The following is an 18,782-nucleotide window of genomic DNA, read 5'->3' as shown; positions in this document are numbered from 1 at the left end:
TGTAATGAACGGAGACCGATACAAGTGAGATCAGCGTTTGAACAGAGTTTTATAGAAAAGTTAACCGGCAGTCATGGAAGCAAGCTACAAATCGTCGCGTGATGGTGAAGAATGAGCAGAATACCGATGAGGTGTTTCCCTCGGACACGCTCAACTTAGCGCCCCTGCAAAGATTCTTGGGATCCGGGGTATGGGGTGATTCGCGGGGGGACTGGGGGGCGTTCCGGACCCAGGCCGTCGAAAATCGTGACCCGGTAGGTGACCGAGATGTTCGCTCAGTCTCAAAACTATTTCTTATCCAGTTCAAAGCTGGATTCTTAGGCTAGAGGTCAGTTGAAAGAACAGATTCGGCCGCGGAAAGCCGGAGTCGAGACTCTCAAGAATACGCGGGGCGTGGAACAGGTGGAGCTCACGCGGAAAGCCGGGACAATGCATTCGTCTCGTATCCTCCCGCTAACTTAGCTCGACCTCGCGCTTGCCTTCAGTTTTTCCCGATTCTGACTCTAGTTTGTCGATTTTATGAATCACGTAGGATTGCCTTGCCCCTGGATTTGGGTAAATCAACAAGTGGCAGACATGTGCCGTCGCGGAATCTTAGTTACGATCTCATGAGGGTCGCGGGCAGTAAGTGAACAGCAAGATGCTTGTATGCTTAGTGTAACTTGGTACGATACTCTACTTTAGTTGCAAGTTGAACTTAAGATCCCGACCAAAATGCTCCTCAACACCACTCGGAAGCTCTACACTTACTCGAATCGAATCTTCGACTGGAATGTCTTGTAGAACAACCGACAAACTCAGGTCATCAGTACCAATCTCTCGGGACCATCTGACACGAGCAATACCAGGCGCTAGTTCTCCACCAAGCGCCACCTTGGCGTCAAACTCGCTGAAGAGGTTGAATCGAGGAGCGCAAGAGATGGCTCGCCATCCAGGCTCGAGTGGTTTAATTCCGGCAACCTCAGTCGTGAACTCGTAGAGGGGCACCGCGCTCCATGCATGACAGTCGGATCTGAGCGTTACCTCGTCCTCGCACCAAGTTGTGAGGTTCTTGCTCAGCTGATGCCGCCAGGGATCCCAGAAAGAGTGGAAAGCCTTGTCGTAGAGGTCTCCGCCAACTTCGGACAAGGCCCGGAGAGCGTAGAATGACATCGCCGTTGAAAGTTTGGTGAAGGTGACGGGTTGTCCCGAAGCAGTAGGGAGTTCCGACGCAATCGGGCCATGATCGAAGCAATAAGTAAGGAGTTTTCTTGCCTCCTCACCACTAGTCGCGCCACAAAGAACAGCCCAGATCTGATTATGTTGACTAAAATCCAGCGAATGATCAGCTCTGGCTGCCGTTCCGTCTGTAAATACTGCCCCCACGCGACAGTGCTTCTGTGTGGCCAAAATGATACCGTCTGCTCGTGACCTATACTCCTGGGCGAGGGTCGGTCGACCGAGGTCCTTAACAGTCTCTGCAATGGTCTTGAGCGTGTAGGCGTATAGAAAGTTGGTAAATGTCTGAGTGCCCGTCCTCTCGGCAGCCGGCGGTATGCCCATAGGTCTCCATTGCGTTGTCCAGTCGACAAAGTACCAATGCGTCCTGACTGACTGGCAGTCACTTGATATGAGTCCAGTTTCGGCATTCAAGCGCTGAGCGAAGGACGAAAGTATACCGTCGCATACGGCCAGGAATCTTCGAGTGAAGTCTCCGTCGCCGTAATATGTGAAGTGATCAGCTACCGTGCAGATCCAGAAGAGCGAGAAGTGAGGGATAACTTGAAAGACATGAGCAGGACTGCGACTTGCGATGAGCCCAATACTCGGACGATACGAGTTATGAAGTTGAACGATAGCTTGTCGAGCCATTCGATCGTCGCCTGACACGACGTACGTGAACAGACAGGAACTGCGAACATCCATGGCGTATTGAAGCTGCTCATAAAAGGGACAGTCCTCGTAGCAGTCATGCATACAGTTGGTCAACGTGCGTGCGCTGTTCTCCCAGAGTCGCTGATAAGTCCTCTGGTGATCATCGGTCGACAGAAGTGTGAGTTCGCTCTTAATGTCCAAAGGATAATGCACTTGGTCGATAAGAATTCCTACAAATTCTAGATCGCTGTTCGGGTCTACCTGGATGTTGATGGCCATGAAGCGTAAGGTTCGGAAATGAAAAGGCGAGAAGGTCTCAAACTCCGCCGCATCTAGACCGTAGGCGATCTCGGAGCTGGCGTGAGCCCCTGAAGAGCCAGCAAAAATGTATTTGTCTTCAGGCCCGAACAAGGACTTGGTCGTGTCTCTCCTATCGCCTTTGCGGCGAATGTAGGGAACGTACTCTGGTTCCTCTTCATATGCCTCAGAATAACGAACTCGTAAAGTTGATCCCGAGGTTTTGGATCGTCTGAAACGAAACGCGAGCATTGCTGTCAAGTGAACTTTTGCCTCAACCTCGATGTGGTGATGTGTGCCCGCGGGCAGTCGGAGCGTGCTCGCACCATCTTTGAGGAAGCTCTCCCACGAAGCCTGGCTGATAGAACTTTCGACATTGTGAACAGCTGCAAGTACTTGGGTGGCGGTTGTTGGTTTTGGTATCATCCGCGGCGAGAGCACCCACGGCGGAGTGATGCCGTGTGATGTCGGCAGTTCCAATTGTTTCGCCGAGACCCAATCGAGCTCCGACGATCTCCTTGCGTCCACGTCTTCGTAAATGTGGAGGAAATCGTCTTCTTTCTGGTCGATGCGAAGCACCGTGGCACGGTCTATAGAAGCTTCCCAAGAGCTATCACTGCGGACAGGCAATACGAACCCATCATTTGCCGCCAGGGATCGAACAAAAAGTCCGGGAATGGGTAGTCGTGGGAAACTTGTGGCGTACTGCGTGGCGTGAAAGAAGCGCAGGACCCTGACTGAGATACGATTCACCCCGGCCTTCAAGAATGGTTGAATGTCGATCTCGTCATAGAACCAGAGATGTTCATCCCCTTTGACGGGGCCCGAAAAGACGTGTCGACCGTTGACGAATAGCTTGTATTTCGTGTCCGCTGTAATCTGGATTCTCGACTGCCCATGCGGAACTTCTTCCAGCTTCAGGCGCTTGCGGAAGTGGACGATGCCACCAGCAGTGTTTGCGCCGTGGTCTTGCCACTCGGGGTGCCAGATCCAGGGCGTGCTGAGCAATTCGGGATCCATGATATCACAATGGTGTGTAGTGATCTTGCTGTTGGTGATTGTGGTTACGAGGGAGTTGAGTCTTGGGAGTCATTCCAGTGGATGACCCTTGAGGAAGTTGAGGGGACATGCACTCATTTAAATTGCGAAATTTAGTATCTTATAGAATGGTGGGGGGTTCAATACACCGTGCCATGCACCAGCTCGGTGCCCTCTTGAGCGAGCTTCCATGTTGATCGAACACATTGACCAATTTCTCCCCAACACGCCACGGAAGAACACATCGCGATTCTGCCACATGCGAAAAGGTACCATTTTTCTTATGTATTCCGGACCTACAAATCTACTCATTCCATTCGAATCGATTCTATTGTCTATCGTGTAGCGCATAAGAAGCTTTTCGATGTTCAAATACCTGACCACCAGCTAGTCCTCTCAACCTTCATCATGGCCGCGAGAGGCGTCTCAAGGCTGCTGGTGCCAACAAGTATGTCAAAGTTTCCAGCCTCCACCGCCCACTGCTTTCGCGGTTCGTCCCAAAAGCTGAGAGCATATTTCTTGCTCAGGATGACTTCTACCTGAGCGGACTGTCCCGCCTTAACATACGTCTTAGAGAATCCCTTAAGCTCCTTTTTGGGGCGTGTAACTGAGGGGTGTTGTGGTGAAACGTAGACCTGCACAACTTCGGAACCATCAACCTTCCCAATGTTGTTCAACCCAACTCGCACTATAATCTTTTCGTCACCGTCCTTGACTCCGTGAGAAACCTGGAGGCTGTCAACGCTGAAGGACGTGTAAGATAGTCCCCATCCAAAGGGATAGAGAACAGATCTCTTGACTGCCTCGTAGTAGCGATACCCAACAAAGACATCCTCGCCGTAAAGGACTCGCCCTTGATCCGATCGGTAGTTGAGGAAAGCCGGGTTGTCCTCAACCCTGACCGGGAATGATAGGGGCAACTTGCCCGATGGGTTGACGTTTCCAAATAGGACATCGGCAACGGAGTTACCCGTCTCGTTTCCGCCGTACCATGCCTGGATAATTGCCGATACAGAATCAGCCCATGGCATAGTCACGGGCGTTCCTGACTGGACCACGACTGTGGTAGTTGGATTGGCAGCAGCGACAGCGGCAACTAAGTCATCTGTTCTTCCAGGCAAGTCCATGTGCGGGCGGTCATGACCCTCTTGCTCAAAGTCCGCATTGAGACCGACGCAAATGACGACTTGGTCCACCGACTTTGCCAGCTCTGCTGCGCGATGAATCTCCTCATCTGCGTCGCGGACTTCGACACCACCAATGCGAACACCGCCGCCGCCAAAGGAAACCACACCATCGGCGTCTTTGACCTTGGATGCTGCGCCACTGGCGAATTTGACCGTGATATTGTACGTCTGCCCGGCGACCAATGCCTTGGTACCCGTTTCCTCCACGGTACCGACGTTGAAGAAGCTCCCACCACCTCTTTGGACAGTCTCGTTGTCGATCACGAGCTCTCCGTCAATATAAAGATTGGCAGTTCCGTGAACAGTGAGACCGAACTCGAAATCGCCCGTCTCCTCAGCAGTGAACGAGGCCTCAATCTCTCCCCACCATAGGTCTTCTGTTATGTCGGGGTGGTAGTAATCGGCAAAGTACATGTTCGTATCAACTAGATGCAGCATATCAACTGGTTGACGATCGCTATCAGTTTCAGGTGCGGTGTAAGCCCTGAAGGTGACTCCGACCTGGCCGTCTACGGTTTTCAATCGCGGGCCAAGAATCGGCAGCATCTTGTGAGCATAACACCCGACAGAGTACACTACATGCTTTGCTTGCTCGTAAATAGCATCGAAGGGCGTTACTGCGTAGTAAGGTCTCAAAGTGGCTGATCCACCACCACAGTAGACCGCTGCTTTGGCATTTGGTCCGATGACGAGAACCTGTCAAGTATTAGAGAGCTTGAATTTATCAAGAGCAAACCGGTGATGAACTGACAGTTTTTTCTTTCCTGAAAGGCAGAGTAGAGTTCTCGTTTTTCAGCAGTACGATTGAGTTTCCCGCAATCTTTCGAAGGAGAGCTGAGGTCTCTGGAAGATCTCGGCCGTTCTCCTCTGCCCCTTCTGGGATCCCCGTCAAGGCTGCACGGCGAACGGCTTTAAGGACAGCGCGGACCCTTTCATCGACGATCTCGGGAAGGAGTCTTCTGGATGCCAGAGCGTGCTTCACCAGCTGGCCGCGCCAACGCGTGGGTCCAGGCATCTCCAGGTCGAGACCAGCTTCGATGGCTTCGATTGTAGAGTATGTGCCATACCTTGAGCGGTGTAATCAGTTCGCGGCCACTCTTCTATTTGTATATTCTGAGTGCTCACCAGTCGCTCATGATAAGGCCTTTCCATTTCCATTGATCACGCAAAATGCTCTGGAGGATACTGGGGTCTTCACTCACATGCAGTCCATTGACCTTATTGTAAGCCGTCATGAAGGACGCTGGGTTGGCATCTCGCACAGCAATCTGGAAAGGCAGCAAGTAGATTTCCCGAAGAGCCCTGTCTGTGATGCGAGAATCAACGGCCATTCGCTCGTGCTCCTGGTCATTTCCCACAAAGTGCTTGATAGCAGCCTGGACTCCTGTGCTCTGAATGCCGGCGACAACTGCAGCGGCACTTTGGCCTGCAAGAACTGGGTCTTCTGAGAACGATTCAAATCCTCTGCCTCCCAGTGGACTTCTTTGCATGTTGACCGTGGGACCTAGGAGGATGTGCGCCCCCTTGGTTCTTGCTTCGAGACCCATGAGCGTTCCGGCTTCCCGAAGCAGACCGGCATCCCAAGTTGCTGCTAGACCAGTGCCGCAGGGGAAGCAAGCTGCCGGCACACCATTGAAAAATCGTGTACCTCGGACTCCATTGGGGCCATCGGAGAGTCTGACTGAGGGGACCCCAAGACGGGGAATGCTCTTGGTGTGCCAGAAGTCGATACCTGCAGGTATAGTCAGCAAAGTTCCTACTTCTCCTTTCCCTTGAGATTCCATGAACTCATACCAGCAAGTAGATCAATCTTTTCTTGAACGGTTAATTTCTCCAACACGTCTTCCACGTCAAAAACGGCTACTTCCTTTGGAGCATAGGAGATAGTCATGATCGATGCTGTCAATGGTGTTGGCGCTTTTCCGTGTAGTAGAGTTCTATGCACAGAATCTTTACGAAATGACAAGGTAGAGAATAATCATCAGCTCGCGGACATCAGGTGACTACCTACTCATTGCGACTTACACGCACCATTGTGCATGACTGTTTTTAAACACGCATTCGAAGTTCTTGTAAACTGCAGTGACTAGCATGTTCCCCAACAAAATTTCGGTCATATTTCCGTAGTCTCCTGCACCCAGGGCTGAGTTGGTGTTGAGTAATCTTGCATCACGGAGAGTCGATCCCCCGAAAAGGCTGATCAATTCCGGCTTTCCGCGGAACGAACCAAACGCTTGGGCTGGTAGCAAATCCACTGTGACCGTGCAGCGCTCCTCTTCATTTCTCGCGCATTATTATCCTACACTCCGCGAACGTACTGCCCCTCGTCGATCATGTCCAATTCACACGCAGAAACCCGTGTCAGCTCTCGCAAGAGACCTGCGTATCCGCGGAAACGAGCTGTCCAGGCCTGTCTGACATGTCGTCAACGACGGACAAAGTGTGACAACGAAAAGCCAGCCTGCAATTCTTGCAAGAAGCTGGGGATAGATTGCGTCTACCACGAATTCGAAAAGGCTAGGTGTGTGCTTTTCTCTGCCCCCTTGATTTTCTCCCCGGCATTTGTCCCGTCCATGGGCAGCAATTCCTTTCTCATATGCTCGTTTCCCCTCTACATCTGTTCTGGGCCAACAATATCATGATTGCAGTTTCGATGCAGCCAGTCTCGCTATCTTACGAAGATTAGATGAATTGGAAAGCGTGGTAAACGGCAGCCGTCCGCTACCTGCTGCTCCTCAGCCGTGCTTAGACTTTGCTTCATCGCTTTCTTCGTCGCCATTTCCAACCACCGATATCGATTGGATCAACTCCTTCGAGGTCCGTTACGTTAATTGCGAAGTAATACTCAACTGGCCAGTCTGGAAAGCCGCCGACCTACATTATTCATCACAGGATTCGCCTCCGGCTATCCCTCCGGGAATCGACTCGGTGTCACGCCCTCTTCTCGTGTCAGACGTGGACGTTCAGGACGCTTCCAGACTCCTCGGCATTTTCTTGTCTATTTATCACATATTCAATCCAGTTTTGGATATACCGACGATTGAAGAACATGTCAAGAGCACATCTCTCAATGGGTTCGGTTGGGATGCTGCGTCATGTCTTGTCGTAAGCCGTCCTTCGTCACTGTAAACTTCTGCTATCCATAAACCGATATCTGACAGATTTACAGCTGCTCATACTGGCCCTGGGAACAACAGTAGACCATGATAACATCCATACACATACATCTTTGTCCGTCCGACAAAACGAAAACTTCAGCCGTGCCGAAGCGTTTTTTGTTGCAGCGCAGAGGCGGATGGGTTTGCTACTATCCAGTAGCGGTATTGCAGAAGCCCAATGCTTCTTCTTGGCTGGCGTGTATTTGATGACTACGATGCGACCGGCTGATGCCTGGAAAATGTTCACGCGGGCTTTGTCGAGCTGCCACACTTTCCAACTATCTTGTCGCGATGCCAGCCCTGGAGCTATACGCTTGCAGCAGACCATCCACTGGGCATGCTTCAAGTCTGAGCTGTGGGTCTTTTTACTCTCGTTTCCAAACGACGTACTAAGTGATAAACAGCGAGGTTCGGTTGGAGTTAGGAATTATCAAGACGAGTGCATGGGATCTACGCTATCCAGATCTCTTTCCCGACCCTCCAGAGTCCATACAAACTCAAGGAGAGCCTGCCTGGTATTTTTACCTAGCTGAAATAGCACTGAGGCGGCTTAACAACCGCATTCTATCGACTACATGTTTGGATAGTCAGGACACTGGCAATGTTGCGGATAAGGTGGCAATGACCTTAGAGTTCGAGCGCCAAGCCCACAGCTGGTAAGCATTCGTGTTCCGACCTTGGTGCCCCTTGCAGAACTAACATGGTGCCTCTGCTTCGTAGGGCCAGGTCTCTTCCACCGAGTCTCCGGCCGGCGATAGACGATTCCAGCGACGTTACTTTCGACTTTGACGAGAACGGCCAGCTAAGATTTATCCTCAGTGGCCATCTGATAGACTGCTTGGAACTCATGTACTGGCCTTATATCTACGCCGCTGTGCATGGCCGACTCGGAGACGACAGGGACTCCCACATGCTGGCTTCACGAGGTCTCGACTTTTGCGTGCGGAGGATAAATATCAACAAGACAGGATTCTTTCATCGACATCATGGGACGTGGTTGATGCTGCAGTCATGCACACGGAGCGCGCTTGTCTTGATCGCTGCCGCGTATGGAGGGCTGCATGACAAGCTTCCACACGACTGGAAAGCTAGTGTCGAGGACGTAGTGAACCTCTTGAAACATTGGGTTGATGAGGTACCTGACTTCAGGAGGATGATTGAGATCCTCGCTAGCCATGAGTAAGGTAGCAAACCTGGTATTGCACTATAGTCTTTTAGTCAAGTACACGTCTAGGGTCGTTCGGGTCGAGACTTTTCATGCCCTATATCTGTAGTCTATCGATGCAGACTTCTAGCTCTTTTTCTGGCAACTCCATGCTTCCCCTGGCTGACTCTCCTCTCAAGTCCCTAATCTTCTTCAAGAGAACGTTCAGGAAGTCCGGGCTTGCCTCCCAAACTTGCTAGTACCATCTCGTTTGTAGCCGTGAAGTCATCCAGTATCTGTAACTCTTTTCGGAGAAACCACCTTGGTACCAGCAAGACTCTCATCGGGATGAGCAAGATGATCAGTACCGGGAAGCCGATGGCACCCAGCGTATGAGAGATAGCAACGCAAGCTATAACAGCTAAGAATTGTATGGCTATGTACAACCAGACCTTTCGGCGGCGGACTTGGAGAAGTAATTCATCTCGTTGTATGAAGCGTTCTTCCGCTTGAAGATAGAGGAATTTCTGAAGGATGCTGTTCGATTCGATTGAGCCCCACTGGAAGATTGTTTTAATCAGTCAACTATTCATTCACACCAAGGGACCGGATCGATAACCTACACCAACGACAAAGAAGACGCCAGCAAAGGCAGCAGCTGGCATGGTATGGATCACCACCAGAAGGGGACTCGTCATGGTGCCTATCAGAGCGAGGCCCATCAACAAGTGAGAAATCCTCTGCTCGACCACTTGTGTAGCAACAACCACAGGCCGTCGGATTTCTGTATCGCCTCCTTCGTAAGTCGGTAGAAATTGGAGCTTCGTCTCGTAGACTGTCAAGGAATCGGTATGAACTGGGGCCTGAGGGACGAGTCCATTAGGCATCGGCAAGCCCAAGATGCCTGCGATGAACGTCGTGCAGCCGAGTAGAAAAAAGTCCCAGTGGAAACCTCCTGGCTTCTTCAAGGGATAATGGCGTGCTTGAGCGGTAATACTGCTGACATTCTGGGAAGATTTAGCCAGTTCTCTCGAATACGCATGCACCCCGAAGGTGAAAGAAACACTTACATGATCGTAGTAGAAAAGCAGCATTACTAGAAAACCGAAAGGCATAGCTACAAAAACCCACTTTGCGTCAAGGTTCCAAAAGTCGAGGATCCAGCTCCTAGGCTGAGTCGGTTGGAAGGCGTCGACAACAGGGACCCTCATGATATGCGTTGCTTTGAGAGTTCCCGGGATGTGAGAGAAACAAACCCAAAAGATGGTGGCGAACTGCGAGAACTATCAACATCCGTTCCTATTCATTGGTAGCAAGTAGGAATATCACCACATAGGCGTAGTCAGCGAGAATTTCTCGGTAAACAGACGTCCAAAAAGTGCTGGAGCCCATCTTCTCCAAACTGTAGACAGTGCCGAAGTATAGAATCGCAATCATACAAGCTAAGTAACCCGCAGCGCTGCCTTCAGCATCGAACTCGTTCACCAGTTCTTCCACACCCTTGACTGTATCTTTGTCAGCAGGACGTTCTGCAACTATTACTTTAAACTGAGCCCACAGACTGATGTAGATGATGCCAACGTATAATCCAAATGCCTCGCTAGAAAAGTCGGTAACGTATCGCATGTAGTCACACGCGTTGAACACGGCGACGAGCCAATGGAACATTGCTGCCCAGATTCCCGTCCAAGCCATGAACTGTGGGTAGATGGAGACGTCGTAGATCTTGATGATGTCGTAGATTGTCAAATTGAAGAGCGAGATCAAACCGGTGACGCCAACGATCGTCAAGGGCTGGGCGCTGAGGATGCTGAAGACAATGGCAGCGAGCGCCGACGATAAAAGGGCTTCGTTGATACCAAAGAACTGTCCTGTTCGTCGGTACATGTCGAGGGTGTAGGCTATCGCGGGGAGGAGACTAAAGGCATTCATTTGGTTGTCAGCACATATTTCGGCGAATGTTTGAACTATAATCCTGATCAGTGTGCCTACTAACTTCACGAAATACATGCGAATAGTACTGGCTACAGTGCGGTACGTCCACGCGTCAGCAATGTCGCTCCAGTAGTATGGAAGCCGTCTTCTGATGTCGTGGTAAATTCCACGGCCTGGACTAAGGATTCTCCATCGCCTCCAGCTTTTTTGGCCATCGTAGGTGTACGACGTGTCCGTATTCCCCCTCTGTAACCGCATCTCGCTGGAATTGCTGAACTCTGGGTCAACCGACATGATGTTGAGATAAGATAGGTGTGAAAGCGAGGGATATCGATTCCGAGAAAGAGGTAGGTGCGTAAAGGAATGGGAATGAGACGGAATCAGAAACTTCTGGATGGTGACCTAGAGAGAGTTTGGACCAAGCGAGACCAAGTGTGGCCATATATACGAACGTTCTCTGGAAACTGGGGAAGGCCTGACCACTTAGTTTTAGCCGATTCCTTGGGCCTACATACTTGTTTCCATGCAGGCAAGTCATGGATTCAGAGAGAGGTCGGAAGGTTGGCTCTTGGCAGACCGGTCTCGCTCCAATACGTCACGTAGACAGCGCCGGGATGATACACTGAAAAGCCTGCTGCCACCATGTACCTGTTAGACATCCTCTAAGTGCGACTGGCATGTCGAACCGCTCCTTGGCACGGTTCTATGTCGCCAGCGGGAGATGAAGAAGCCAAAGAGGCGAGTACCCGCAACAGCATCTGGTCAGTCATCTACCTTGGCCTCTACTGAAATCTGACTGCACACTGTCAGCAGGGCGTTATACATGTCGAGGAAGTCTCTTCTTGCCTAAGTGCAGACACAGCGCCGTGATAGTTGATATGGCTGTCGCGGCCTTGCCTGGCATCCCGCACCAAAGTCACCCAATGGCCTGGTCTTCACTGGGTTGTTGACAGCCAATGTTCCATCAGACATCAGCCTAGCAAGATTAGTGTGGAGATTCACAACAGGAAATTCTGCCCAGGCAGAAAATCACGGTCAAATCGCGCTTGTCCCTTGTTCCCAACATATGGCCCCTCGTTCTGTGGACTTTCTCACCTCCCACACTGTTTCTCTTTGCGTGACAGAGCCGCTCTCGATTAATAGATCACAGTTCTTTGCTTCGGATTAGCATGATGTTCCTCAAAATTTCTAGCTCTTGGCAGACATCAGCAGGCTCCTTCGTAGATCGTCATCAGGATTAACCTTGAGCTTGTCTGAAGATATGTTCGACACTGAAGGTTCGCACAGGCAGAAATACCAATGTGCTTTAATATCTGCATCCTATCGTTCGCAGAACCTACAATCGTCATCTTTTGCACAAGAGCAATCACTTCGCATGTCCAGGCAGGCCATGATGATCTCATCTGCCATATCCCTAAGCTTGACATTCTATCCAGGATGCATGCATGTAAACAGACGTCGGAGTAGATGTGGCGGATAGTGATAATAAGACCATCAGTCTCCGTACTCTTGGATTGAACAGGTCTATGTACCAATCTATCTACGCCGGCTTTGCCCGAAAATCATCGCAAGGAATGCAACCACTCTGTAGATAGTTCCAATACCAACCAAAACTCCCATGTTACGCCATAACCAATTCAAATGGAAGCCAGTCGCCGCTGCAGCAGACTCGACATCATACAAGTACCCAAAAGGCGAGACTAGCTGGCCAAAGTAGATCTCTGCTAACCAGACACCGGGTGAAGCGCGCCAAAGCCATTCCAAGTGCCACTCCTTGACTTTAGCTAGTGGAGGAGCAGCACCAGACAAGATTGCAACGATAAGACTAATCATTGTCGCAAACAGGGGGGCATCTTCTCGCCGGACAAGCATGCTGACAATACTGGCCAGCCCGTAAATGCAGTAAAAGTAGAAGAAGTTCGTGAGGAAAGCAAGCCCCCAGTTGATCACCGGTACCGTGAGAATGAACAAGAATGTTGTGAAATGGAGACATCCAAAGAGCATACGGGGAAGGACCGAGACGACCTTGGCAAGAAAATATGCTAGTCTGTTGTGTCCCGCTTCGGCCTCCCTCCGATGCACGAGCAGTTCTTCTGAGAAAGTCTTCACGCCAGGTGCACCAGACACTAGACCAACAGCAATGGAGACCAATAGAGCAAGTTCAGGGGCGGACTTGAAGTCTACAGCAGTTGACAAGATCGAGTACGGCTCTTTGAAAGTGCCAGTAAACAAGATGCCCTTTTTCGAGTGCTCGGCAAGGCCCAGGAGAAATCCAGCGAGCGCCGCGAGACCCATCTCAGCCCAAAAAGCTGCTTTGGTGCGGTACTGCTGAAGCATGGCCCGGCGGAGGCAGAGCCATGCCTGTCTGTACAACGGTGCACCGCGATGTTTGATAGCGGCGTAGATGCCGTTGTTGCTCATGATGGAGGAAGCGTGACGTTCCTTGTGCGCGAGAGACTGGCGGTGATCTGACCACTTTGAAATGAGCGAGTCTTTGGAAATCTCCCCGATTTGCTTGTAATCGCGACCGTTCCCGGTAATAATATCGGTGACCACGTCGCCGTGATTACTGTGCTTTGGGAACCCGAAGCCGAGCCCCTCGAAATAGTCCTGCACTTCAGCTTGGGGACCTTCGTAGATAGTCTGGCCATTGCCGAGGAGAATGAGGTTATCGAAATTCTCAAAAATTTCGGTTCGTGGTTGATGGATGATGACGATTACGGTGATTCCCAGCCGCGCAACTGCCTTCAAAGTCCGCATTAAAGATGAAGCTGCAGTTGCATCGAGACCGCTCGTCGGCTCGTCCAGGAAGATCGCCATTGGTGCAGAAGCCAGTTCCATACCGATACTGACACGTTTGCGTTGCCCACCACTAATGACAGGTACAGCGACTGAACCGACTAAGGAGTTGCGTACGTGGGAGAGTTCCAAGCAGTCAATGACAGAATCGACATGAGACTCAATGTCAGCCGTTGACCAAGTCTGAGGCAAGCGGATCTTTGCGCTATGGACAATGTTTTCGTATACCGTGAGCTCCGGCAGCACGATGTCGTCTTGAGGTACATAACCAATCACCTTCTTGTACCGCTTCAACTTGTCTGGACTGCTGTTCACAGCTACTGTGCCTCCGGTGTTCTTGGTCTTACCCATGAGTACGTTGACAAATGTTGACTTACCGGCACCGGATCCGCCCATGACAGCCGTCAAAGTGCCCCGGTCGATGGATCCCGTAACGTTTTGAAGAATCATCTTGGAGCTCTTCTTAGGGTGGAAACTGAGGTCAGAGTAGCTGAAGGAGAGACCAAGATTGGTTGCATCAGTCGCACGCCTCATCGAGGAGACAAACGCCATCAGCTGAGGATTGAGCATCTCGCTCGTTGGCCGTACATTGACTGAGTCTTCGGAATCGAGGTTAAGGGCGGCTTGAAATCCTCCTCCATAGGAGTCGGTCCGGTTGGGAATATAGGTAGCGCTCATTGGGAGCATCTCGCGGTCTGTATCTTCCGAAAGTGTCCTGTAGCCCGTGATCTGAGCTTTCATGCTGCTCATGCCGCGCTTCAAAGTTGGTCTCCGGCTCTTATTTGATTGATGATCGCGAAGGCGCTTTCGGAATCGGTAAATAACCATGCCGGCGATCATCAGAACATCGATAATGATCAAGATGGCGAGAGGGATGAGAAACAGCTCGTAGGAAGAACCTGCCGGGCAACGGCTGCCAACCGAACATGGTGTTGGGGTTGCGGCTCCAGGCTGGCAATATGAGCCAGCTGGACAGACGATAGAAACCTTGCCGTTATTCTCTTCTGGGCAGTAGTTTCCAGCTTGACAAACAACCGGCTCAAAAGGGCCCATGCCAGCGTTCTTGCCGCCAAAATTGCAGGTGAACGATGCTAATCTTGCCATTTGACATGCGTCCAGCGGTGGACAGTACTGAGGTATTGAGTTGACAGTATTGTTCTCACCTAGACCTGAGTTAGCAAACACTTACCCATCAAACGCACACTTGCAAGGTTTATTTGAGACTTATACTCACATAGAAAACCCGGGCTGCACCCAGTAGCCTGCCAACTGTCCACAGTCTGAATCTCTATCGGAACCGCCCCTTGTCTGTAACACGGCGCAGCACTATATGGCTGCTGGCCTGCAATGATCTGTGCCGTTGCTTCGTAGAACGAGGTCGAGAATCTGGTGTTATTCTTGCCAGTGCAAGCGCTGTCGTACACACTGAGCCCGTCGTTGCCCGGCGAGTCTCGCAACGCTCCAGAGAGCCATCTTTTGGGCTTTTCGATATCCGGCGGACTTGAAGCATCATAAATGGGCCCATTGGCATTTCCGGTCCCATTGAGTGTGTTGAACCATCTGCCGGTTCTGATTGTGTAGATGCTTCCCTTGCTTTGGTCTCCGATGCATTGCCAAGCTGGTTCTGGGGCTCCGCCGGCAGGTGTCACCTGTAAAGCACAGAGACATCCTTCTGTATCAAGGAAACTAGGGCCTGTTGGGTCTGTTTGGGGATAGTATGGGTCCTGTGGTAAATCCGAGGCGTCGAGGCCGAAAGTCTTGCGGCTCATGTTGGCAATGGAAGTCTTGTCTCAACTTTCTGCTGAGAGTTCATTACCCGATCCCAAATTTCGTGATTATTGCGGAGTTGCAGCTTTTTCATTCTTGAAGGTGTTTTCGTTGTCTCTTGGCAGGCAGACATGGTACCAAAACACGAAGCAATAATTCATTCTCCCATCAGATTTTAGCGTGATCCTTCTGGCTCACAGCGCACAGCTCACAAGGGACGAGCCCACGCAAATAATACTTAGTATTACCTAGCTAGGGAAACTCGGACGAGGCGAAGCTGCAGACCAATTGCTGACGCTCCACCTACGAGTGCCGCGCCTTGTACCATGGGAAATGAGTGAAACCAATCCATCATTGTGGTTGGAGATCCACACATTGGCGGCCCGCAGCATCGGACAAGATGAACGGCGTCGTGGCGCGGTTGAACCCACAATGCCAATACTTGTTCCACAAACTTTTGCTGCCTAAAGATGATGGGCATACTGGATGGTATCTAATCTTGGTTTGGGTACAGCGCGAGCATAGCGTAGATCCTCGGCTGACATCGATTCACTTCCTAAGATCCGTTGCCTTTAGTAGGGGCAGCATGCAGAGTCCCGAATGAATTGGCACTGACAAAGAGGCTTTTCATGTGATCCAGGGTGATTCCGATTGGCTGGTTCCAGCGTGATCTCATTGCGCGTCTCGACCGAACATAATCATGATGGACGATCTGACTATGGTATCAGCAGGTGAATGACAATATCTTCATTGAATCATGTTTCTCAATTGCGACTGCTGAAAGCTATCCCTGGCACATCTCATGTCCCTATTTGCGCCGAAGTTCAACCGATGTAATGACACATCATCCGCTACGGGTAACTTCAATAACATGTCAGTCGACTAGATATGAAGTATGTGCATTACCCAATGCTGTATGATGCTATAGAAGCAGTGCATTATAGGTTGATCGGAGCCCGTCTCTATTATATTCTTATACTGACAAGTTGGATCTGGAGCTAATGGGGAGGAACATGTAAAGATGGTTGTCCTGAGTCCGGATGGTACCCTGCCACAGCTACCGGGATAGTTACTGTTATCCTCACTTGGACGTCAATTGAATCAATAGTAACGCAGTAGTTCATATCTTGGTATCGTAGAACTAGGCCATGGTACTCTACTGTAAACGTCCACTTTTGTGTCATGTACAAGTAAGACGAAAGAAACGGATGTGTTTGCGTATATTAATCACTTAGGCCAGCTCAGACGCCCTGCTTGATGATTTCTGCTGCCTGTTGATAGGAAATTGTGTCAGTTAAATGGAGCATCGGGGCTATAGAAACAGAAAAGCAAGAGGAGAAGACTCACCTTCTCGGCAAGAGCATAAGTAGGCTGGCAGGTGTTGGCGCTGGGAACCATGGGCATGACACTAGCATCAACGACTCTCAGGTTTTTCACTCCGTATACCCGCAATGTCTGGTCGACAACACCGCCCAGGTTGAGTGGCATCATAGATGCGGTACCCACGGGGTGGTAGTCAGTTGGTGACATGGCGCCAGCAATGTAAGCCTTGAGATCCTCGTCCGAGGTGACATCAGGACCGGGGGCGTACTCGACCGGATCAAATTGCGTGGCCAGGGAGGTGTTGAAGTTGTAGCGGCGAAGGAATTTGATCGACTCGACGAAGAAATCGGCCTCGAGAGGGTTGGACAGGGCGCGATAGTCAATCACAGGCTCAGTGTTCCACGGGTCAGTCGTGTTGATGTTGATGGTGCCACGGCTGAAGGACTGCATTGCGACAGGGCCCTGAGATCCATGGTCTGCAATGAGCTGCATGCGGGTGAATGCCGTGTTCTTGGATCGCATCTGAGCGGCCAGGATCTTCATCTGCGCCTCGAAGCCAGCGACGACTGTGGACGCAGCATCCGTCGGCAGGAGACTGGCATGGTCTTGTTGCTCCAACTTGGTGGCGAGCTCCTCAGCCCGGTCGGACACGGCGGTGAAAGGGAGCCAGCCGGCCAAGTTAGTCAGTGCAATTGAATAGGGGCCTGTCCCACGGAAATCATAATGAATCAGTCAGAGCCAGGCAAATGTGAGTGAGAAAACTCTGGCTTGGAGAACTACTAACCGGTCTTATTGGCTGCCCACACCTCGTCGGCCCAAGTCTTAAAGTCATTCCCCTCAACTAAGTCGTTCGGGTTAGGGTGGATCTCAGTAAGCTTAGAGACTATAGACGGGTTAGTTTTTGTATTCTTCGTCGACTGAAGGTCCGTTTCATCGCGCCCATAAAATGTCTCGTCACTTACGAGTAATGTTCATGGTAGAGAGACTGCTGTGGTCTTGGAAGTTCTGGCCGACGCCAGGGAGATCGACAAGAACATCTATGCCACCAGCTTCGAGAAGGCTCTTGGGACCAATGCCGCTAAGCTGCAGCAGCTGAGGAGTGTGGATGGCGCCAGCAGCGAGGAGAACCTCCTTCTTTGCAGTGACAGTGACAAAGCTTTTGTTTCCGGACGGGAACTCAACTCCGGTAACGGATAGCTGGTCGTCAAGAATCAACTTGCGGGCCTGGGTGTTGAGCAAAAGATGGTAGTTAGGACGAGTGGCATTGACGTTCAGATAGTGACCGGTACCAGCGTAGGAACGGGTGACGGTACGGGGATCCATGAGCGTGGGAAACCAAAAGACACCGGGCTTTCCGGCACCGCTGTCAGCCGGGAACTCCACTCCATCGATCTCCTTGAAAGCCTCAACTAGGGGCTTAACACCAGGGTAATAGAACCGCGGCCATCCGGCATAGATCTCTGACGAGTCTCCCCAGTAGGAGGCGTCAAACTTGACGCTGTCAAAGTTGTCAGTCAGCTCGGGAGGCGGCTCAGTGAAGTGAAGGCCCTGTTATAATGACGGTCAGATTGAAGTCGCGACAATGAGGTTGTTGCTTTAGGTTCCCTCTCTTACCTTCTTGAAGTATGGCAAGATACCGTCCCAGCTCCAGTCGGCAGTTCCCTGCTGAGCCTCGGATCCGAAAAGGCTGGCCCAACGGTCGTAGTCCTCAGCCGAGCCACGCATGTTCATCATGGCGTTCACCGACGCACCACCTCCGACCTGCTTAGCAATGAAGACATTGCCTGTCCTTCCGTTCAGACCGGGCTGGGGTACAGACTGGAGTCCGGGCCAAAGGAGGTCGGTAAAAGCTCCAGTTCGAGTGAGGAAGGAAACCTTGAGGTTCTCGGACATGTTGCCCCAGTCTGCAGCCTCGAGAACCAAGACTTTGGTCTCAGGGTCCTCTGTCAGACGGTCTGCGACAGTCAAGCCTGCAGTTCCGCCACCGACAATGACATAATCGTAGCTGTTCAGCAACTGAGATGAGTTGATTTGGCGGGGAATCACATAGGCGTCAGTGACACAGCTTGCTCCGAGGAGAACCGCGGATGCGATTGTCAGCCACCGGGGCTTGGGTTGATGAAAGAACGGCATGGTGAACAATAAGCGTCTCTGCCGACTCGCAGAATACTATCTATGTAAAAGAGAGTGAAGGCTGCTGAGAGACCCATACAAACTCCAACGATGAGGTATGATCAATCGTTTTACTTATACACAACTCTCCTTGTGTCCAGGGCAAAG

At 51.1% G+C, this 18,782-nt stretch overlaps 5 protein-coding genes across 5 annotated transcripts; 1 reads left to right on the top strand and 4 right to left on the bottom strand.

Moving 5' to 3' along the window:
• Positions 1-675: 675 nt before the first annotated feature.
• On the bottom strand, positions 676-6,417 carry CCOS01_12612 (glycoside hydrolase family 3; the record flags this gene model as incomplete). The annotated part of the gene is made up of 6 exons (XM_060460760.1): positions 676-3,199; positions 3,571-5,072; positions 5,128-5,443; positions 5,502-6,108; positions 6,171-6,326; positions 6,402-6,417. 6 exons carry the CDS (start codon positions 6,415-6,417, stop codon positions 676-678), a joined length of 5,121 nt encoding a protein of 1,706 aa, XP_060308808.1.
• Positions 6,418-6,709: 292 nt separating this feature from the next.
• CCOS01_12611 (C6 zinc finger protein) lies at positions 6,710-8,717 on the top strand (the record flags this gene model as incomplete). Its single annotated transcript, XM_060460759.1, has 3 exons — positions 6,710-6,897; positions 8,122-8,190; positions 8,255-8,717. 3 exons carry the CDS (start codon positions 6,710-6,712, stop codon positions 8,715-8,717), a joined length of 720 nt encoding a protein of 239 aa, XP_060308807.1.
• A 164-nt stretch (positions 8,718-8,881) lies between these two features.
• On the bottom strand, positions 8,882-10,907 carry CCOS01_12610 (uncharacterized protein; the record flags this gene model as incomplete). Its single annotated transcript, XM_060460758.1, has 6 exons — positions 8,882-9,238; positions 9,302-9,685; positions 9,749-9,952; positions 10,008-10,183; positions 10,241-10,596; positions 10,675-10,907. The coding sequence occupies 6 exons, from the start codon at positions 10,905-10,907 to the stop codon at positions 8,882-8,884; spliced, it is 1,710 nt and encodes a 569-aa protein (XP_060308806.1).
• A 1,242-nt stretch (positions 10,908-12,149) lies between these two features.
• CCOS01_12609 (uncharacterized protein) lies at positions 12,150-15,181 on the bottom strand (the record flags this gene model as incomplete). The annotated part of the gene is made up of 2 exons (XM_060460757.1): positions 12,150-14,575; positions 14,647-15,181. The coding sequence occupies 2 exons, from the start codon at positions 15,179-15,181 to the stop codon at positions 12,150-12,152; spliced, it is 2,961 nt and encodes a 986-aa protein (XP_060308805.1).
• Positions 15,182-16,420: 1,239 nt separating this feature from the next.
• Positions 16,421-18,635, bottom strand: CCOS01_12608 (GMC oxidoreductase; the record flags this gene model as incomplete). Its single annotated transcript, XM_060460756.1, has 5 exons — positions 16,421-16,450; positions 16,527-17,206; positions 17,287-17,385; positions 17,465-18,050; positions 18,117-18,635. 5 exons carry the CDS (start codon positions 18,633-18,635, stop codon positions 16,421-16,423), a joined length of 1,914 nt encoding a protein of 637 aa, XP_060308804.1.
• Positions 18,636-18,782: the final 147 nt, after the last annotated feature.

Source organism: Colletotrichum costaricense (genome assembly GCF_030867565.1).
Source record: "Colletotrichum costaricense strain IMI 309622 chromosome Unknown Scaffold_15.1, whole genome shotgun sequence".
Lineage (NCBI taxonomy): Eukaryota > Fungi > Ascomycota > Sordariomycetes > Glomerellales > Glomerellaceae > Colletotrichum > Colletotrichum costaricense.
Note: the sequence above shows the minus strand (reverse complement) of the source record. Positions and strands in the feature narration are given on the sequence as shown.